Genomic DNA, 21,972 nt, shown 5'->3' with positions numbered 1-21,972 from the left:
AGTCACTCAGTCGTGTACAACCCTTTGCAACCCTATGGACTGTAGCCCGCCAGACCCCTCTGTCCATGGGATTTTCCAGGCAAGAATATTGGAGTGGGCTGCCATTTCCTTCTTCAGGGCATCTTTCTGACCCAAGGATTGAACCCAGGTCTCTCGTATTGAATCCCAAAGAAGGGTAGTGCCAAAGAGTGTTCAAACTACCGCACAATGTGCTCATTTCACATGCTCTCAAGGTAATGCTCAAAATCCTTCAAGCTAAGCTTCAATAGTGCATGAATTGAGAACTTGCAGATGTACAAGCTGGATTTAGAAAAGTCAGAGGAACCAAAGATCAAATTGCCAATTTCCATTGGATCATAGAAAAAGCAAAGGAATTCCAGAAAAAACATCTACTTCTGCTTCATTGACTGTGCTGAAGCCTTTGACTGTGTGGATCATAGCAAACTGGAAAATTCTTAAAGAGATGGGAATACCAGACCACCTTACTTGTCTCCTGAGAAACCTGTATACAAGTCAAGAACCAATAGTTAGAACCAGACATGTAACAATGGACTGGTTTTAAATTGGGAAAGGAGTACATCAAGGCTGTATATTGTTATCCTGTTTATTTAACTTATATGCAGAGTACACCATGTGAAATGCCAAGCTGGATGAATCACAAGCTGGAATCAAGATTGCAAGGAGAAATATCAATAACCTCAGATGTACAGATGACACCACCCTAATGGCAGAAAGCTTAGAAGAATTAAAGAACCTCTTGATGAAGGCAAAAGAGGAGAGTAAAAAAGCGGGCTTAAAACTAAACATTTATAAAACTAAGATCCTGGCATCTGAGCCCATTTTCATGGCAGATAGATGGGGAAACAATGAAAACTGTGACAGACTTCATTTTCTTGAGCTCCAAAATCACTGCAGACAGTGATTGCAGCCATGAAATTAAATGAAGCTCACTTCTTGGAAGAAAATCTGTGACAAACCTAGACAGTGTATTAAAATGAAGAGACATCACTTTGCCGACAAAGGTCAGTTTAGTCAAAGTTATGGTTTTTTCAGTAGTCACGTGTGGATGTGAGATTTGAACCATAAAGAAGGCTGAGCGCTGAAGAATTGATGCTTTCACCTGTGGTACTGGAGAAGACTCTTGAGAGTCCTTTGGACAACAACAAGATCAAACCAGTCAATCCTAAAGGAAAGCAACCCCAAATATCATTGGAAAGACTGATGCTGAAACTGGAGCTCCAATACTTTGGCCACCTGATGCAGAACCAACTTATTGAAAAAGACCCTGATGCTGGGAAAGATTGAGAGCATGAGGAGAAGGTGATGACAGAGGATGAGATGGTTGGATGGCATCACCAGCTCAATAGACATGAGTGTGAGCAAAGTCCAGGAAATTGTGAAGTACAGGGAAGCTTGGTATGCTGCAGTCCATGGGATTGCAAAGAGTTGCACATGATTGAGCAACTATACAACAACAGCAAGGGAAGAGTATTTCTAGCTTTAAAAGGCATGACCAAAACAGCTTCCAAAGTGGTACCATTTTGCATTCCCTCCAGCAATGGATGAGTGTTTCAGTTGTCCATACCTTTATCAGTACTGGTCATCTTCAGTATTTTTAATGTTAACTGTCCTACTTGGACTTTATCATTCTGGGCTCCAAAATCACTGCAGATGGTGACTGCAGCCATGGAATAAAAAGACACTTGTTCCTTGGAAGAAAAGTTATGACCAACCTAGACAGCTTATTAAAAAGCAGAGACATTACTTTGCCAACAAAGGTCCATCTAGTCAAGGCTATGGTTTTTCCTGTGGTCATGTATGGATGTGAGAGTTGGACTGTGAAGAAGGCTGAGTGCCCAAGAATTGATGCTTTTGAACTGTTGGAGAAGACTCTTGAGAGTCCCTTGGACTGCAAGGAGATCCAACCAGTCCATTCTGAAGGAGATCAGCCCTGGGATTTCTTTGGAGGGAATGATGCTAAAGCTGAAACTCCAGTACTTTGGCCACCTGATGCAGAGAACTGACTCATTTGAAAAGACCCTGATGCTGGGAAAGATTGAAGGCAGGAGGAGAAGGGGATGACAGAGGATGAGATGGTTAGCTGGCATCACTGACTCAATGGAATGAGTTTGGGTAAACTCCAGGAGTTGGTGATGGACAGGGAGGCCTGGCGTGCTGCAGTCCATGGGGTCGAAAAGAATCAGACACGACTGGGTGACTGCACTGAACTGAACTGATCCTACTTGGGGTTTAGTCATATCTAGTTGTGGTTTTAATTGACATTTTCTTGCTTCAAATGATGTTTGAGGACATTCATATGTGCTCCCTGTCCATTCCTACTCCTTTTGTGATCCAGTATATTTGGCTGAAGATATTTTGCCGTTGTGTGAGGTTAAGTTGGTTGAGAACATTGATCAAATTTTCTGTATATTTTTTTCAATTTGTTTTTTTACGTCAATTTGCTCTAGCAATTACTGAAAGAAGAGTGTTAAATCCTTTTAATTACAGTAGTCTATTTCTTCCTTTAATTCTCTTAGTTTTTATTTCCGATATTTCATTCACGTATATCTGTACGAGGTGCAAACAAATTTAGGATTATTGTTTAATCTTGATGAATTGACTCTCTTATTTTGAAATGTCCTTAATTATCTCTGGTAATACTCTCTGTTCTGAAGGCCGTTTTGCACTATATTAATTGAGTCACTCCAGCATTCTAAAATTTGATGTTTGTGTGGTGTGTCTCGTTCCATCTTTTTAAACTGTGTCTTTGTATTTAATGTGTATTTCTTCAAATATAAGTACCTTACAAGTGTATACTTCCATATACCCTTCTCTTGCCCTTTGTTTTATTGTTTTACATTTTGTTTCTATAAAAGTCATAAACTTCATGATACATTGTTAATACCTCCACTTTAAGCAGGCCTTTTAAAGATTTTAAGACCAAGTATAGGTGTTAAATTATATGCCCTCATATATACTATTTCCATGTTCCTCATTCATTCATGTAGATCTGAGTTTCTATCTGGTGTTATTTTGCTTTACCCTAAGGAACTTCCTTTTACATTTCTTATAATTCAGATCTGGGCTTCCCTGGTGTCTCAGTGGTAAAGAATCTGCCTGCCAATGCAGGAGACGTATGTTCCATCCCTGGGTCAGGAGGATTCCCTGGAGAAGGAAATGGCAAACCACTCTAGTGATCTTGCCTGGGAAATCCCATGGACAGGGGAACCTGGTGGATTATAGCCTGTTGGCTCGTAAAAGAGTCGGATGCAGTTTAGCAACTAAATGACAAAAACAATTCAAGTCTACCAGCAGTGAATTTCCTCACTTTTTATTTATCTGAAAATATCTTCATTTTGGCTTCAGATATGAAGAATGCTTTCTTGGGTTAGAAAAATTTAAGTTGACTTTATTTTCGTTTTAATCCTTTAAAGATATTGATTGTCTTCTGGCTTGATCTTTATTGATAAAATGTCAGACATTATTTTTGTCACTATTTCCCTGTATATAATGTGTCTTTTTTCTCCGTTGCTTTTAACATTTTCTCTTTGGTCTTCATCAATTTGTTTACAATGTACTTAGATGTAGTTTTTTTGTGTGTGCTTACTCTGCTTGGGATTTGTTGAACTTCTTACCTCTATGAATCCACATGCGTTATGCTCTATCTGCTGCTGCTGCTAAGTCGCTTCAGTCGTGTCCGACTCTGTGCGACCCCATAGACAGCAGCCCACCAGGCTCCCCCGTCCCTGGGATTCTCCAGGCAAGAACACTGGAGTGGGTTGCCATTTCCTTCTCCAATGCATTAAAGTGAAAAGTGAAAGTGAAGTCGCTCAGTCATGTCTGACTCTTAGCGACCCCATGGACTGCAGCCCACCAGGCTCCTCTGTCCATGGGATTTTCCAGGCAAGAGTGCTGGAGTGGGGTGCCATTGCCTTCTCCGATGCCGTATCTACTGGGATTCTAATTTTATGTATGTTAGACCACTTGATACTTTTCTATAGGTCAGTGAAGTGCTATTTCTTTGTTTGTTTGTTTGTTCTTTTATTTAGTTCTCCCTCCCTCACTTCATGCACCTTTCAATTTAGATAATTTCTGCTGTCTTTTCTTCATGTTCTCTGAGGTTCTCTTCTACTATGTCCTGTAAGTTGTTAAGCCCATGGAGAATTTTTCATTTCAGATATTGTATTTTTCCGATTTATAATTTCATTGTTATTTTGGTACAGTTGCCATCTCTATGCTGAGACTTCCCATATGTTTATCAGTTGTTCCAATCTTTTCCTTAATATCAGGCCATCTGCATAATGGCTGTTTTGAGGACCTTGGATTTATATCTACCCTCCTGGTTACAGGTCATATTTATCTGCCTCATTGCCTGTCTAATATTTTTTATTGTGTCCTGGAAATTGTAGATAGTATATTGTAAAGATTCTAGATTTTACAATTTTCCTGTAAAGAGTTTGACTTTTGTTTTGCTTGATAGTTAATTTACTGGGAGATTAGCTTTATCTTATTAAGGATTCTTTTTAGACTTTGCTAGCTTTTATTCTAGGGTTCAAGTAACCCTGCACTTAAGGAGAACTATTCCTGGGATATCAGCTGCCTGTCTGGGATATTTATTAAAGTCTCCCCATTCTGACTAGTCAGAAATGCAAGATTGCCTAATATTATGTGACCTTAGAACTCTAGCAACATTCAGTCCCCGATAACATATATCTGCTGTGCTTCATGGAGTCTTGCCCTCAAGTGCAAGTTAAAGTTTGGCCAAAAATGTAGGGTATTTCTATTAAGGTTTCCAGGGTTACTTTTCTACACCAGTTCCTCTTCTCAGGTACCCTGACCCCAGATTCTAGTCCCCTCAAGAGTCTCATTTCCTATGATCTCTATTTCCTCTACCCATAGTTCTCTGGGTTCCACTTCCCTGTGCCTAGGTTTAGAAAGTTCTTCTTGGCAGAAAACTAGGGATACGGCAGAGACTCTTAAGTTTCCCTTCTATCTAGAATCACAGCTTATATTGCCTGTTGCCCAATGTCTAAAAATAGTTGTTTCATGTATTTTATAGTTTTATGTTTATTTCCATAGCAAAGTCAAGTCTAATACTTATTAATGCCATTATGGTTAGAAACAAGTCAGCAATCATTTTTAATTACATAGAATTACTGTGTACGAAGGGAAACATATGAGAGCGGCCTTTGTATTTGTGTAAGCTGTTATCACCCCCAATAAATAGAGTACTTCAATATCACTCATGGCCCCCAAATAGCAAATCAAGAATGGTTCCTATGGGAACCACATTAAGGTAACTTCCGAGGGCAATTCACGTGGCAGGAAATGAGAACTGTATATATATAATTGGAAACGTCATGTGCACTTAGGGGCTTTTCTATGTTCCATTGTCTTAGTCTGTTTGGGCTGCTATAACAGAATACCGTAGATGGAGTGGCTTGTAAAAACAGAAATTTATTTCACACAGTTCTGGAAGCTGGGAATTCCAAGAGCAAGGTGTTGGCAGATTCAGTGTGTGAAGAGAGCCCGTTTCCTGATTCATAGATGGCCCTCTTCCCTGTGTGCTCACATGGTGAAGGACAAGTGAACCCTCTGGGGTCTCTTTTATTATAACAGCATTAATCCCTTTCATGAAGTCTCCACTCTCATGACCTAATCCAACACTGTGCTCCCAAAGGCCCCATTTCCTGATACCATGACACTGGGAGTTAGGATGTTAACATAGGAATTTTGAAGGGACACAGAGAATTCATGGAATTCTCTGAATTCAGAGGATCATAAAGCCATGGTTTAAATCAGGTACTTAGTTGACATTCTTCTCTACCTACCATTCACAAATGCAGAACAAACTGGGCTTAGGAGAGATGCTTTGAGAGCAAGTTCAGTGGAAGCTGGCGTGTGCATTCCTCCTATTCATGTGCCAAAATGGTAATTTTCAGTCTTTTCTTAAATGACAGAACCATCTCTCTCCACCTCCTTTCTCTTAAATGAAATCCTTTGCATGGCTGCTCTGTTCAACTGAGGGTTAAAAGAATGGTCTGGAGCCTCTCTGTTGCCCAATTCACTGGCTACAATTCAGAAATATCTTTACAAAATCCTGGGACTCTGTGGAACACATTTGAAAACCACTGAGCTGGAACATCTCCTGATAATATCAGAGCCTCTTTAGTCCCTAACCCAGACCCCTGTCTTTGATATAATCTGGTAGTTCTCAACTCTGTCTGTGCATTGGGATAGCTGAGAGCTTTGAAAAATGTACTACTGTTCAGGTCCCACCTCTAGAATGTTGACTTAATTGGCCTGAGTCAAATCCGAGCTGTGGTACTCTTTACAAAGCTTCCTGGATGATTCTAACATGCAGCCAGGGTTGAGAACCTTGAATCAGACAGTGTGGGGTTGCATTCCTTTTCTCCCACACTCACCTCTTGCTCAGGCTTGAGCACTCGCTTCAAGCCTCAGGGGTGGAATGCTGGGATTCCCAGAGCTCTGAGGTTGGCTTGGATGAGATGGGGAAATAGAAATCCCAGGGTGGGAGGTCATGAACCTCTGCATACCCAGTTCTTTCTGGAAGGACAGGATTCTCACCCACCCATATAATTGACTCTTCTGCTCACTGTGCAGTATACTTGGAAAACCTGAACAGAGAATGGACTGTGTTAAGAGTTTCTAACTATGTGAATTACAAAGAGCTCAGAGAGCAATCAGGAATGCTCAGTGGTGCCAAACTACATATCCTAACAGGCCTGTAGTAGCTCTGCATATTTACCACCAAAAAGTGCTGTGAATGTCATAGCAACCACATAAGAGCCCCACCCCAGAGGAATTACGGTGTTAAAACATTAGATGAGTGGTTTTACAACTCAATTATGTTTCAGAATTATCTGAGGAGCATGTTAAAATGCACATTCCTTAGTCCCACCCTGGGAGATGGCCAATGAGTATATCTGCAGCAGGGCCCAGGAATTTGTATTAATAACCAGAACCTTAGCTGGCTGTGATGCAGGGATCCAGGACCACATCTTGAGAAGTACCAAGTGCCAAAATAAGAGATAAAGCTCCCTTCATTCCCTTATACCCAGGCACATCTTCCTGTTCATGTAAAAGCAAAATATCTCACAGATAGCACATTAAAATTACTGGTGTCAGCAAAAAGTAGCACAAATACAGCTAACCCAAGTGTCATTTGTCAACCACAAAGTCATGCTTGATTTTTGATGAGTTATATGATTTTCCTCAGGCCAGAATCATCATGTTATCCTCTTATTGGGACAAAAATTGGGACTTGCTTTAGATAACCCTGAGATAAGGCTCCTTTATTCCATTTTCATAGATTTTTAAGTTTTTATGCAGTGATTTAATGCTTGTTTTTTAAATTATGTAAAAAAATAAAATGCTCTTTAAAAAGAAATCTGACTTGTACAAAATTTAAATTTATATAAGTTAATTTATACATTGGTTGTAGGGGAGGGTATAGTATCTACTTTATAAAGTAATTTTTCGCATGACAGACATGCTTCCATAAACACATCCTGTAGGAGAGAAATCTGTCTAGTGTTTTCAGAATGGTATTTCCCTGATGAACATTTGGCCTAGACTCAATGTACATGGAAAGCACATATAAAAAGGAAGCCAGACCTTCAGAATGACTGTGAGTTCCACAGTCAGTCTGTGGGGATGGGGAAGCAACCAAGAGTCATGCTGAACTTGATTGTATTAAAAGTTTTCCATAAAAATAATCTAGCCCAATATAGAATAGCATCAGCTCTTCCCTTATTTGCTAACCATTTCAGAGATAGCCGTGCTGGGGACTGAGGGTGGTATAAAGTCCATAAAAGATTCAAGTCTGATCCCCTAGAAAAAAATCTACAGTCCGAAGGGGAAACGGAAACATGTGCTCTGTGGATTAATAAAGGCCCCAGTCAAAACCCTCTGTATGGGATATCCCCCAGACAGCTGGGGAAGGATGGGAGGGAGAGCTTGCACCCCTGCAACTGAGCTCAGAGCCAGTTTTGCCATGTCCATCTCTGTCTCAATGGAGTAAGTGCTCAATTCTCAGTGAAGGACATATTGGAACTGACAGCCTCACCATTGTGTATATAATCTGTCATGGCTGACAGATGAAGAAATGGGATTTTATGAAATGCAACTGGATATAGCCATCAGCCACTGCTGGAAGGAAAGCCTTGTTCTCCTGCACCCCTTAAAAAGCAGTCCTCCTCAGTCCTCTTTGCCCCTTGACTGCAGCCATCTGAGCACCAGGTTTAAAGCACCATTTCCCCCATTACTGCTGATCTTTTGTTGTGCTTCCCTTTTGTCCACCCTGCCCTTTGATTGCCAAGCTCTCCCAGCAGGGCAAATTGCAGCTGAAATGGTAGAAACAATGGGATCCGGCAGTGTCCAGATGGAGGCACTGGGAGCCAGGCATGCTTAACTGCTTACTTTCAGCTGGTCTGCCCTGAGTGTAAGTGAGCAGGCCTCACCTTTCAACTGCCAGAGTGAAATCCACCCTCCTGACTGTCACGTGGGTTTCCCCAAAGGCAGAGTTAATTGGAAAGTGAAACAATTAATGGGAGATGGAAGAGAGCTAACAGTAAAAATTGCTTTGAGGGGGAGTTACCATTCAAGTATCTTTAGTCCTTAAGTATTTGGGAAGGATCTTTTGTTCAACATTTAATGCATCTGAGAACTCCAGTTTCATTATGAGCCATTATGAAATGAGTGATTGGTGGCTTATTGTCTTTTGTGTGTGGCCATGTATTTTGTCATGGTAATAGGCATCTTAAATATTATTTTGTTTGTTCATTCAACAAACATTTATTGAGAACTTTCTGGGTGGTTTGCTTTTTAGTAGATACTGGGGATAAAAGGATAAATGAGAGCATCTCTGACTTCAAAATACTTCCAGTCTAGGAGAAGACAGAAAAGAACACAAAAAATAGCACATTGCATTATAAGGATTGTGATAGGTGTCTTCAGGAAAGACAATGGTGCATGCAGAAGGAATGGCAGAAGAAATAGGGCTGGAGAGGGTAACTGTGTCTGCAGACAATATGTAGCAATATACAGTAATCTCACTAATGACAAAATGGATTACCCATAGTAAAATCGGTCTTCCCTCATTTATTCAATAAATGTTTATCGAGTGCCTACTATTTTCCAGGTACTGTGCTTGGTATCTCTGTGATGGTATACACAGGCTAGAAAGGAAAACAGGCATTAATTAAATTAGCACAAAAATCAAATGTAAATTTAAAACTATGATAAGTACAACAAAGATGAGATACATTGTTTCATGAAAACATGAAAACATTTGACAGGCCCCTTTCCCCCATGCAGTCACAGTCATCCAACTTCCCCTCTTTTTTCTTTTTTTTTGGAAGAAAATTAAGTCTTATTTATTTTTAAAACCAAACCACTAGGAAAATATATCACAGTCTTGAAACAACAGACAATATTATCATTTCAAGTAATAAGTTGGTAAAAAGACAAGGTCCTTAAAATGATAAGGTGCCAGAACTGGGATGAGAACAACTCATGTAGCAAAGGCCCAAGCTAAAGTGGGATTTGGTAACGGAGGACAGTCCTTTTGCCACTCTAAAGGAGCCACAGTTCACCCCTGAGTTGCTTACTTTTCCTCCCTTGACTTTTGTGTTGCCAGAGGATTGTCTCAATGCAGCTCTGTCATTTCTGGGGGCAAAGTAAGCAACACTGGGTTTAGACTTTCATTCTGTTTCATGAAAACCAGATTTTTCCAAACCCCATACTTCACAACCAACTTCCCGTCTTAATTTCTCAACTTGTGCTCTTTCTCCTTCTTGGTCCCTAATGAGCTGCTTGTTTGAGTGCGGAGATGCCGTACTCCAGGATAAACCCCCAACAGACACAAACTGCAATAGGGAACCATGTGTGTTTGAGGAGAAGCTGGGGCAGAAATAAGCTGCAGCTGGAGTTATGGAAATGAGCACAGGTAGTTGAGAAGTTAAGATGCTCTCCTGAACTCTGCCACCTTGGGCAGGACTCTCGATGGTTGAAGTTTTGGCCTCTTCATTTGGAAAATGGAAGCATTGGACTGTGGGACCTTTAGAGGACCTCCCATCTCTAAATAGTTCTTGTTCTTGAGATTGCATTAAACCAAGACAGATCCTGTTACTTAAGGTGAGAAAGGCAACGATTAAAGCATCCTTATTAATGTTCAAAAATCAATGCAACATATTTTTACTAAAGAAACTGAAAAATATACCTCCACAAAGCATTCTGGTGTTAAAGGTGGCTATTTCCAACTTATAAATAATTAAGCCTTTGATATGAAATTTTAAATAGTTTCAACATGCTCATCTTTGTTTCTCTCTCTCTCCTTCTCCATTCCACCCACCCTTAGGCTTATGAGCGGCCACAGAAACACTCAGCTCTCCACTATGACCCAGGCCTCCCACAGGATTTCACCAGTGACACCTTAAAACCAAAGCACCAGCAAAAAAGCAGCAGCCAGAACCACATGGACTGGTCCACCAACTCTGACAATGGACCTGCCACTCAGAATTGCTTCATCAGTCCAGAGTCTGGCAGAGAAACTGCAAGCACCAGCAAGATCCCAGCTCTTGAGCCCATGGCTTCCTTTGCAAAGGCCCAGGGTAAGAAAGGCAGTGCAGGGAGCACATGGAATCAGTTGTCCAACAGTAACAAAGATCTGCTCTTGGGAGGTGTGGTTCCGTCTCCAAGCAACCACAGCTCACCAGCCCCACCCAGCAGCTCTGCTGAGTGCAGTGGGATTCAGCCCTTGGTAGATCAAGATGGAGGAAGTACAAAGGAGCCCCTTGAACCACCTACTATAAGCAGCAAGAAAAAGTCCAGTAAAAAAGATGTGATAAGTCAAACCATACCAAACTCAGACCTAGACTGGGTCAAGAATGCTCAGAAAGCATTTGACAGTACAGAAGGGAAAAGGGAAGGCTACTCTGCAGATAATGCCCAAGAGGCCTCACCAGCCAGGCAGAATGTGAGTTCCGTCAGTAATCCTGAAAATGACTCAAGCCATGTCCGGATTACTATCCCTATCAAGGCACCTTGCCTCGATCCAAGCAGCCATAAGAGGAAAAAGAGACAGTCCATCAAAGCAGTGGTGGAAAAGATCATGCCAGAGAAAGCCTTGACTTCGGGAATCACTATGAGCAGTGAAGTAGTTAATAGGATATTTTCCAACCCCGAGGGTAATAAGAAAGACCCCCGTGTCCCTAAGTTGGGTAAAATGATGGAGAACGAGTCCCCCTCAGCTGGCCTTGAAACTGGTGTAAATGCTGAGAAAGTTGTCCCAGGAGGTGTACCTAAGCAGAGAAAGCCACCCATGGTCATGACGCCTCCAACATGCACAGATCACTCTGCAAGAAAGCTGCCAGAAATCCAGCACCCCAAATTTGCCGCCAAACGGAGGTGGACGTGCAGCAAACCAAAACCCACCAGTCTGCTTCGGGAGGCAGTCATGGCCACCTCCGATAAATTGATGGTGGAACCGCCGTCTGCTTATCCCATCACTCCATCCAGCCCTCTCTACACCAACACAGACAGTCTTACTGTGATCACACCAGTCAAAAAGAAGCGGGGGCGACCAAAGAAGCAGCCTTTGCTCACAGTTGAGACAATTCATGAGGGGACGTCTACCAGTCCAGTCAGTCCCATCAGTCGGGAGTTTCCTGGCACCAAGAAGAGAAAGAGACGACGTAGTTTAGCTAAGTTGGCCCAACTAGTGCCAGGAGAGGACAAACCCATGAGCGAGATGAAATTTCACAAAAAAGTAGGAAAGCTTGGGGTATTGGATAAGAAGACCATCAAAACTATTAATAAGATGAAAACACTCAAGAGGAAAAATATATTGAACCAGATCTTGTCCTGCTCCAGCAGCATAGCACTGAAGGCCAAAGCTCCCCCGGAGACCAGCCCTGGGGCAGCAGCGATCGAGAGCAAACTGGGCAAGCAGATTAATGTCAGCAAGAGGGGCACCATCTACATCGGCAAGAAAAGGGGCAGGAAGCCGAGGGCAGAGCTGCCACCCCCATCCGAAGAACCCAAAACAGCCATCAAGCACCCGAGGCCTGTTTCTAGCCAGCCGGATGTTCCCGCCGTGCCTTCCAACCTTCAGTCACTTGTGGCGTCTTCACCAGCAGCTATGCACCCACTTTCGACACAGTTGGGTGGGTCCAATGGCAACCTGAGCCCCGCCAGCACTGAAACCAATTTTTCAGAGTTGAAAACTATGCCAAATCTCCAGCCCATCAGTGCTCTTCCAACCAAAACCCAAAAGGGAATCCATAGTGGGACCTGGAAGCTGTCTCCACCCAGGCTGATGGCCAACTCCCCGTCACACCTTTGCGAGATCGGGTCACTCAAGGAGATAACACTGTCCCCTGTGAGCGAGTCCCACAGTGAAGAGACGATCCCGAGTGACAGTGGCATTGGGACAGACAACAACAGCACGTCTGACCAAGCAGAGAAGAGTTCTGAATCCCGACGGAGGTACTCTTTTGATTTCTGCTCCCTGGACAACCCGGAGGCCATCCCATCTGACACCAGCACAAAGAACCGGCATGGCCACCGGCAGAAGCATCTCATCGTGGACAACTTTCTGGCCCACGAAAGCCTCAAGAAGCCAAAGCACAAGAGGAAACGGAAAAGCCTGCAAAACCGTGATGATCTCCAGTTTCTGGCGGACCTAGAAGAGCTCATCACGAAGTTCCAGGTGTTCAGGATCTCCCACCGGAGTTATACCTTTTACCACGAGAATCCGTATCCCAGCATTTTTCGGATTAATTTTGATCACTATTACCCGGTGCCATATATCCAGTATGACCCGTTGCTCTATCTTCGTAGGACTTCAGACTTAAAGTCAAAGAAGAAGCGTGGTAGGCCTGCAAAAACCAATGACACCATGACAAAGGTGCCTTTTTTACAAGGGTTCAGCTACCCTATTCCCAGTGGAAGTTACTATGCACCCTATGGAATGCCTTACACATCAATGCCTATGATGAACCTTGGTTATTACAGTCAGTACCCAGCTCCTGTGTACCTGTCACACACGCTCGGAGCAGCGTCCCCGTTCATGAGGCCCACAGTGCCACCACCTCAGTTCCACACAAGCTCCCACGTGAAGATGTCTGGTACAGCTAAGCATAAAGCAAAGCACGGAGTGCACCTGCAGGGGCCCGTGGGCATGGGCCTTGGTGACAGGCAGCCATCCCTGAATCCTCCCAAGGTGGGCAGCGCCAGTCTGTCCAGCGGTCGGCTCCACAAGAGGAAACACAAACATAAGCATAAGCACAAGGAAGACCGGCTCCTGGGGACCCACGACAACTTGAGTGGTCTCTTCGCAGGCAAAGCCACTGGCTTCTCCAGCCACATCCTGAGCGAGCGGCTGAGCAGCGCAGACAAAGAGCTCTCCTTGGTGAGTGAGAAAAACAAGCATAAGGAGAAGCAGAAGCATCAGCACAGTGAAGCCAGCCACAAAGCGTCCAAGAACAACTTTGAGGTGGACACCTTGTCTACACTGTCACTTTCGGATGCCCAGCACTGGACGCAGGCCAAGGACAAAGGTGACTTGAGCAGCGAGCCTGCGGACTCCTGTGCGAAAAGGTACTCTGGCAACGGTGGGGACGGGGGTGGCGCGAGACCGGAGAGCCTGGACGTGTTCAGCGAGATGAACCCTCCAAACGACAAGTGGGACAGTGATGTGAGTGCGAGTAAAAGGAGGAGCTACGAAGGCTTTGGAACGTACAGGGAAAAGGACATCCAAGCCTTCAAGATGAACCGCAAGGAGAGAAGTCCCTACGACTCCTCCGTATCTCCAGGTAAGGCCGAATTTTCTTCACGCTTGGACTCTGCTGTGACTTGGTTGCTGGGCCCTGCCATTCAGCAGTCACTGTCTTCGGCACATTATTGCACTCACTAGTTTACAGAGAGGTAGAAGCCGTATGACAGTGGGTCTTCTTGTACATTGGAGTCTGCTGTACCTTTTTTGCCTGTTTACTCAGTATTTACTGTCTTGCCTCTTTGGGCACCATTGCCTGAGGACTGTGGGCCCAGAGGCAGCCGCAGTAGCTGCCTAGATTACATCCATACCACCTACCTTTATGCATTTAATGAACAATATGGTGCCTAGGTCCTCATCTGATCTGGTGGTGAATTTGCGAGTTGGGTAAATCCTGTAAAACTCACTAGGAATACCAACAAGATCCCAGGAATGTCAGAGCTGGATGCAAATGAATATCTAGTTTATCTGACATGCTAGCTCTAGCTGTCACACAGCCTAGGTTGAAACACCTATAGCAGAGCCATTGGAAGCTAATGACCAGTGACTCTTGAAGGCTACGTGGTAAGGAAGCCACAGACCAAGACCATGCTTTCCTCTCTTTGTCCATGGGCATTTGATAAGCATCCCTTTGTAGACCCTTCAAGTGGAGCCTTGACCTGTCATTTCCCTGCATAAAGGTGGGGCCGGGGCAGAACCTGGCTGTCAGCACCATGAGTTTCCTGCCTCTGCGGGACTTTACCACCGTGTCTCTTGGCACATCCACTGGGGTTGGGATTTGCCCACTAATCTCTAAACTGAAGTCTGGTTGCTCATTCCTTGTCAGTTGCTGGCAGAATTTCCTTGCTAATGTGCCCACCCACGTAAACCTTCCTTGCCACAGAAGCCTCGCACTTCTACGCATATATCCCTTTGCCCCTGTCTATATGTCACACAGATGGTAAGACTCCTGTAGAACAGAGTAGTTATTTACTAGGAAAAGAGTCAAAACTCCTTAGGTCAGACAAACTCTCTGACCAAAGCCTAGTTTCGAGGACTGATCGTTCCTGATAAGATTTGAGTGTACTGTTTGACCTTTGTGTATGGTGCTTATCCCTTGCTCATCCTCCCCCTTCACAGGGAGTCACATTAGTGAAACTGAAGGCAATCTATTCATGAGGATTAGAGACGTTTTCCAGGCCAGCAGATTTCAGGAGGAAATATGGCTATGAGTTGGAAGCCACTTAAAGATTGCCCCAAATTGCCAGTAGCTTGTGAGTTGCTCTTGTGGTAGATGTTGTCCTTGCTTAATGAAGAGACCAGTTAGCAGTCATGTCTCCTGCATTTGCCGAAGGGGATGAATGGCCCACACTTCATGTCTGCCCAGATAGATGTTCTCTTCTGGGTTTCCCCATTTCTGATCATCAGACTTTATTGAAGGTGCTTATTTTTTGTGCAAAGCCTAAATTAAGCCCATCCAAACAAGAGTTGGGCTTCCCTAGTAGCTCAGATGCTAAGGCATCCGCTGCAATGCAGGAGACCCAGGTTTGATCCCTAGGTCAGGAAGATGCCCCAAAGAAGGAAATGGCAACCCACTCTAGCATTCTTGCCTGGAGAATTCCATGGACAGTGGAGCCTGGCAGGCTACAGTCCATGAGGTCACAAAGAGCTGGACACAACTGAGCAACTAATACACACAGACAAGAGTTGCTAAAAGATTAAATTTTCATGAGACATATTCTTACTTTCTCTTACAATGTGGTGGAATTGAACTTGCCATGAGCAAAGAGCTTTCTTATTTCTATTTTCTTAGCATTGTTTAGTTAGAAAACAATAATGGTATGTTATTGCTGAGAACCTGCAAGCAAGAATCCTAACTTAACAGACCTGAGAAACAAGGTCTGCTAAGCTGCTACTGCTAAGTCGTTTCAGTCGTGTCTGACTCTGTGTGACCCCATAGACGGCAGCCCACCAGGCTTCCCCGTCCCTGGGATTCTCCAGGCAAGAACACTGGAGTGGGTTGCCATTTCCTTCTCCAATGCATGAAAGTGAAAAGTGAAAGTGAAGTCGCTCAGTAGTGTCCGACTCTTAGTGACCCCATGGACTACAGGCTACCAGGCTCCTCCATCCATGGGACCCTCCAGGCAAAAGTACTGGAGTGGTTTGCCATTGCCTTCTCTGGAGAAACAAGGTCTCAGAAGCTAAAACCAGCCACTGTTACATTAGGGTTCTTGGCAGTCTTACGGGGACTTCTGCATGTTTCAACTGTATTACAGGTGGGCTCTGGCTTAAGTTTGCCAGCTAGAGGTTTATCTCTGGGCCCTGCATCTGAGGGCAGCCACACTGTAGCCACACACAACTCTTTGTATTTGTATTCACAAGTTGGTTGTTACTTCATTTAAAATTCTCCCTCTCCTTCCTCAACTTCTTATTGTTTTGCAGCTAGCCACAGAAAGCTAGATTCAGCCTGGAAATCGAGTTCTGCACCCAACTCTGTTATGACCTTAGGCATGATATCCTACCTCTTTGGGGGTACTATCTGCCAACCTGTAACTCAAAGAATTGGGCCAGATCTCTTTTGTATGGCATATTTCAATTCTTAAAGCCATTTTACATGTATTTCTTAGAGTGCCCTTCCTGCAATCTTAGAAGAGAAATACTTGCATTTCCATTTTATGAAACAGGACACTGAGGCTCAGAGATCAAGTGACCTGGTCAGGTTCAGAAAAACTGTCACTTTTAATTCTAAGCCTAGGGCTTTGCCCTCTGCATTGCAACTCAGCTGCATGTCACCCAGCTAGTTAAGGCCAAGTCTAGAACACAGGGCCTGGTCCCTAGTCAGTGTGCCTATATCTCACCACCACCCTTCCTCTCAGAATCTCATCTATCCTCTGATTACATGCCTTCCCCTAGGGCATCTGCACAGTGATTATGTGATGAGTGCATAAGAGAGTAATTAAAACAAGAAGACATCCCTTGATTTAGCTCCCAGCCAATGAAAGAGGATTTCTTATGGCCTAAACTTGACTAAATATCAGCCTGGAAACATGTATGCTGACAAGGTTTCCACTTCTGTCCTTGCTGAAATCCAGTTCCCTGAGGTATTTTTGCCACTGCTTGTGCTTAGTTTTGTGTTGTATGAGCCTTTTTTCTGAACATTATCATGAATCTTAATTGTTAGTGGCTTATGGGTCTGCATAGTTATACCTGTTGTCCCTACACATCTTGATGAATACCTTATTGGAACAGACCAGATTCCCTATCATTCCCTTTCCTTCTAAACCATGGCCTCTCCTTGATATTTTAAATGCCCCTTCTATTCCTGAACCCCTGAAACATCAGGGAAAAAGTGTCGTTAGCACTTGGAACCCAAAGCATTCACCTTAATGTAATACACTCCAAAGAGTACCAAGTCCCATTAAAAGCTGGGAGACAGATGAGATGACACTGAAGCATTAAGATTTTCAGGACTTTATCCAAATCAAGGTATCTGTTTGGCTAGATGGTACTGAAGGTCATGTTTAGAAAATAAGCATCTGTCCTTCCACACTTTCTCTTCTTCCACCTCTTCCTTCTCCATGTGGCTCATTTCCAAAGCATCTTAATGTTCAATTTCGCATGATCTAGTCTTCTCCAAAATTGATATGGCATAAATATGAATGCCATTCTTTACCCTGTTGAGGACCAAATTCAGGAGCAAGGTGAAAAGAGGACCCTGAGATCGGAACTGATACGCATGAAAGTCGCTCAGTCATGTCCGACTATTTGCAACCCCATGGACTATACAGTCCATGGCATTTTCCAGGCCAGAATACTGGAGTGGGTAACCTTTCCTTTCTCCAGGGTATCTTCCCAACCCCAGGATCAAACCCAGGTCTCCCGGGTTGTGGCAAATTCTTTACCAGCTGAGCCACAAGAGAAGCCCAAGAAAACTGGAGTGGGTAGCCTATCCCTTCTCCAGGGGATCTTCCCGACCCAGGAATCGAACTGGGGTCTCCTGCATTGCAGGTGGATTCTTTACCAACTGAGCTATGAGGGAAGCCCAAATGGAAGTCATTACCATTCTGGAGAGAGGAATTAGAGACTGTGCAGCAGTTGCACACTTCATTTCCTCTTTTCTGCTTGGAAAGTCATTCGTTCTCCATCCCCCTGCCCCAGTATATAGATGTGTTGTCTTGTTAGCCCCCTTACCACATACCTAGAGCTGGAAAGTTACACAGACTCTTCACCTTTTTCCTCTATTTCACTCCTGTCCTACTGCTTCTTTGGTTTCAAAAGGCAGTGACTCTTTTGACCTATTTTCTAAATGCACACCATCTGGTAAATCTTCACCTATAAAAATGCTTGCCTGGAGCCAAATAATGGATAAATAGTGGGAAGGTGAACTGCACAGACTCTCAGAGTTGGGAAAAGCTTCATCTGGGCTGCCGTCTCACCAGGCACCACCGTCTCATGCACGCTGACATGCGGCACATTCCAGAGAGCAAACCTGTACAAGGATGACAATGCATATTCAGATAATGCTATATGCTCTCGGAGCCAAGTTCTCCTGAGGCAGTGGAAGAAGTCTCTAGTGTGAATGATGTTCTTCCTGTTTCAACCTCTTGGTGAAAACAATCTTTGCATACTTTGATGTAAAGTTAGGCCAGGGGCTTCAGATATTTTGACTGCTGCTGTCCAGGCTCCCATCAGATATTGGAGAAACAGTGAGGAGAGTTAAGTTTATACCTATTACCTCTTAGTCCAATGCCATTCTTAATCAAGGTGAGTCCCCAGGGTCAAGTACCTTCCCCATGATGAACGGATGCTGAGAATTCATTCTTAGCTCACGTCTCAGATATCAGAGGCCTGCCATGTAGGTAGCTGAATTCCTTTGAGCCTGGGTGACTCCACTTCTTCTTGTGGCTCTGTCTTGCCCTCTGTCAGCTCCTCTTATAGGCACTGTGGTCATTTCGGGAGGCAGTCTCTATTGTCAGTCACGGGCAGGAAATGGATGCCCAAGCCAAAAATAATACAGAAGCCTCCTCCAATCAGTCATACAGATGAGGGAATATTAACCACATGGACAAAATGTCATGAAAACCATACAAAAGAAACATGTGTGTGGAAAGTTTTCTAAACCTGAAATAGAAGGAAGAAGAGGACTCATGGGAGGAGAAAGTTAAAACCAGGAAAGAAGGAAGAGTAAAAAATGGAAAACTGGTGAAGTGTGGTCTGTCTGACCTCAATCCAAGTTGAATTCTAGGTCATCCTGTGGGAGGAAGTGAAAGATTAATTAGCAAATGGTTGCTGTGTGGCTTAGTGAGCTTATGAGTACCTGCCTCAGTCTTGTCTCCTCTGCTAACCAGCTGAAAGATCTTCTTTACTCACAGTTTTCCCAAGTAATACTAGGACAATAAGGGTTCTGACCAGACCTGATAGTCTAGGAGTCTCGAATTTATACAATGGAATTGGAGCACATACACACACCAGATTGTGCAGTTAAAGAGAAAATGCCCACATTATAGCCAAGTTGACCAATTAATTAGCTGTTCAGTGAAGTTTCAAAGCAGATTCTTCTGGCCCATGTCTTAACCTATGTGACATCCCTTTCATCTTTGGCTCAAGTGACTTCACTTAACCATTTGATCTCACTTTTCCAAAAGATGAGACCTCATAATTATACCAACAAATTCACTTGTTCATTGTGCAGGCTGAAACCACAGTCATCATCTTGGAACTAAATAAGTTAGAGCACTAATATGACCAATTGTATGAGAGCAGATTGAGCAAACTTGTGCCTGTAGTCACACTTAGAAGTAAAAGAGTACTAATATAGTATAAACACTTCATTTTGCTTATGAGAATACTGAGGTTTAGGAAGGACAAGCGACTTATCCAATAATTGGTAGAAGGGCTCAGAATGCGAAGTTTAGCATCAGGCAGAAAGAAAGGGAAGCGAGAGAGAGAGACAATAAAAGGAAAAAAGAGAGCAAGAGAAAGGTGAGTGTGGAAGAGATGTTAAGCTATATGTTTTATTTCACTGTGAGCTGTTGTAAAAGGTAAGCATCTCTTTGACAATAATTTGTTTCCAGGCTATCTCTGGGGACCCATGTTTGGGACTGGAAACGATCTTTGTGGACTGTGATGGAAGTAATTTTTTTTTCCTTTTCTGTCTTCACAATTGCACATACTTATTTTATTGAGCCTGCCACAGTTCCTCCTAAGGTTTCCTTTTGGAAACCAGGAATTAATCAAATTAAATGTTGTGACCCATAACTTTCTGACAATGAAAAAAAGAAAATAGCATCTCTTTTGCTACGTTGAACCAGAAATCCAGCAATCTGCCTTTGGAGCATGGAGTCTCCAGGCCATTTATCTTCCAACAGTTGGCAAACTTTCCCCCATCCTTTTGGAATATTTTATGTATACCTCTGTGGCTTTGGAGAGTTATGAAGATTCAGGTGTAGGTACAGAAAGTGAAAGTGTTAGTCGCTCAGTCATGTCTGACTCTTTGCCACCCCATGGACTGTAACCTGCCAGGCTCATCTGTCCATGGGATTCTCCAGGCAAGAATACTGGCGTGGGTTGCCATTTCCTTCTCTAGGGGTTTTCCTGACCCAGGGATTGAACACGGGTCTCCTGAATTGCAGGCAGATTTTTTACCATCTGAGCCATCTACAGAGAAGTCACAATTTTGACAGACTTGGCTTTGATACAACACGGAGCTTTTCTTGGCCAGAAAAATCAGTAAAGCATGCCTTCCAAAGGCTAGCCTGTCACTGGTCCATGATAAGGATAGTGCCTTTGGAAGGATCCTCCAGAAAACCATGTCTTCATTCTAAACAAATAAGCAATAAGGCTGAACAGTTCATCATGGCTTAAACATGTGCCAATATAGCACTTCACACAAAGTAGTTGAATTGAAGAGGAACTAATAAAGACAAGGGACATTTTTTAAATTATTAATTTAGTGTCTAGTATATGCATGGGTTTGTACAGTCCTGGGAGAGCAGTTCAAGGATGCTTTACTATTAATGAATCATAGTAAAAAAAGCATTAAGTAACTCAATGGTTTTGCCCTCAAAGAGGGTACAATCAGGAGGCTCTCCTGAATAACCTGCTGCTGCTGCTGCTGCTAAGTCGCTTCAGTCGTGTCCAGCTCTGTGCAACCCCACAAACGGCAGCCCACTAGGCTCCTTTGTCCCTGGGATTCTCCAGGCAAGAACACTGAAGTGGGTTGCCATTTCCTTCTCCAATGCATGAAAGTGAAAAGTGAAAGTGAAGTTGCTTAGTCGTGCCTGACTCTTAGTGATCCCATGGACTGCAGCCTACCAGGCTCCTCCGTCCATGGGATTTTCCAGGCAAGAGTACTGGAGTGGGTTGCCATTGCTTTCTCCCCTGAATAACCTAGGGGAGGAAAATAGATGCAACTTAGACTATAAGGTCCATCAGGAAATCATAGAGAAGATGCTGGGCTGTCCAATGAGGGTAAGCCACTGCCGTATTTTCAGTGCTGGTGGAAAGGTGGAACCAGGAAATTCTTCTGTTTGGCATTTTTTTAAGGATGGAAGAGTCTTTTAGAGCAGGAAGATGGTGGGATGGTGATGGGAGAAAGTGGAGTCAAGCATACAGTGGGAAGGAAGCTCTGTCAATAAAGGTATTTAGGAGGAAATACCCCCAAAACACTTGGGAAATGGTGTTTAGTCTAAGTTCTATTGAGGTTAGGATCTGCAATTGGGAAATCATGGTAGATAGGAGTATGTTGTGCTGGAGTTTAAAGGTTCTACCCCACACTGTGAGGCTTGTGCTTAATTAAGTAGACAGTGGTCAGCCATTTCATTATTCAGGCAAAAATTGTGAGATGATCAAATTATTGTCTTTTTCCCCTGACTGCTCCCTCCCTCTTGTCTGGGTTGGGCAAACTTACCCCATCTTGCATTTTTCATATGACATTGTAATAATTCATTTCTTATTTGAATTGTACCCACTACCTACCCTTCTTCCCCCAGCCCACCCACTGGATTATAAGCCTCTTAAAAGCATCATATCTACTCAGGTGCTCAAAGAAAAAAATAAATAATAATGAGTCATTCCTGACTCATCTGTTTCCCTCTGTAGCTAAAATCAAAGAGGGTTCCAATATGTTGGCCTCAGGCAACTGGAAGCATGATGGCACGTGAATAGAACCATAGACATTGAAGCGGGAGTGTGAG

General features: G+C 43.5%; 1 protein-coding gene across 1 annotated transcript in view; it reads left to right on the top strand.

Annotated features, from left to right (window-relative positions):
* Positions 1–21,972, top strand: part of SETBP1 (SET binding protein 1) — a gene marked incomplete at its 3' end in the record, with an annotated part of 386,054 nt that overhangs the window by 259,050 nt on the left and 105,032 nt on the right. The window contains exon 3 of the mRNA XM_010842038.1: positions 10,382–13,838. Coding sequence (XP_010840340.1) covers positions 10,382–13,838 — 3,457 coding nt within the window. The remainder of the gene's footprint in view (positions 1–10,381; positions 13,839–21,972) is intronic.

The sequence above is a fragment of the Bison bison genome, unplaced genomic scaffold, assembly GCF_000754665.1.
Source record: "Bison bison bison isolate TAMUID 2011002044 unplaced genomic scaffold, Bison_UMD1.0 scf7180017864170, whole genome shotgun sequence".
Classification (NCBI taxonomy): domain Eukaryota; kingdom Metazoa; phylum Chordata; class Mammalia; order Artiodactyla; family Bovidae; genus Bison; species Bison bison.
The sequence above is the reverse complement of the archived record's forward strand: the minus strand, read 5'-3'. Positions and strand labels throughout refer to the sequence as shown.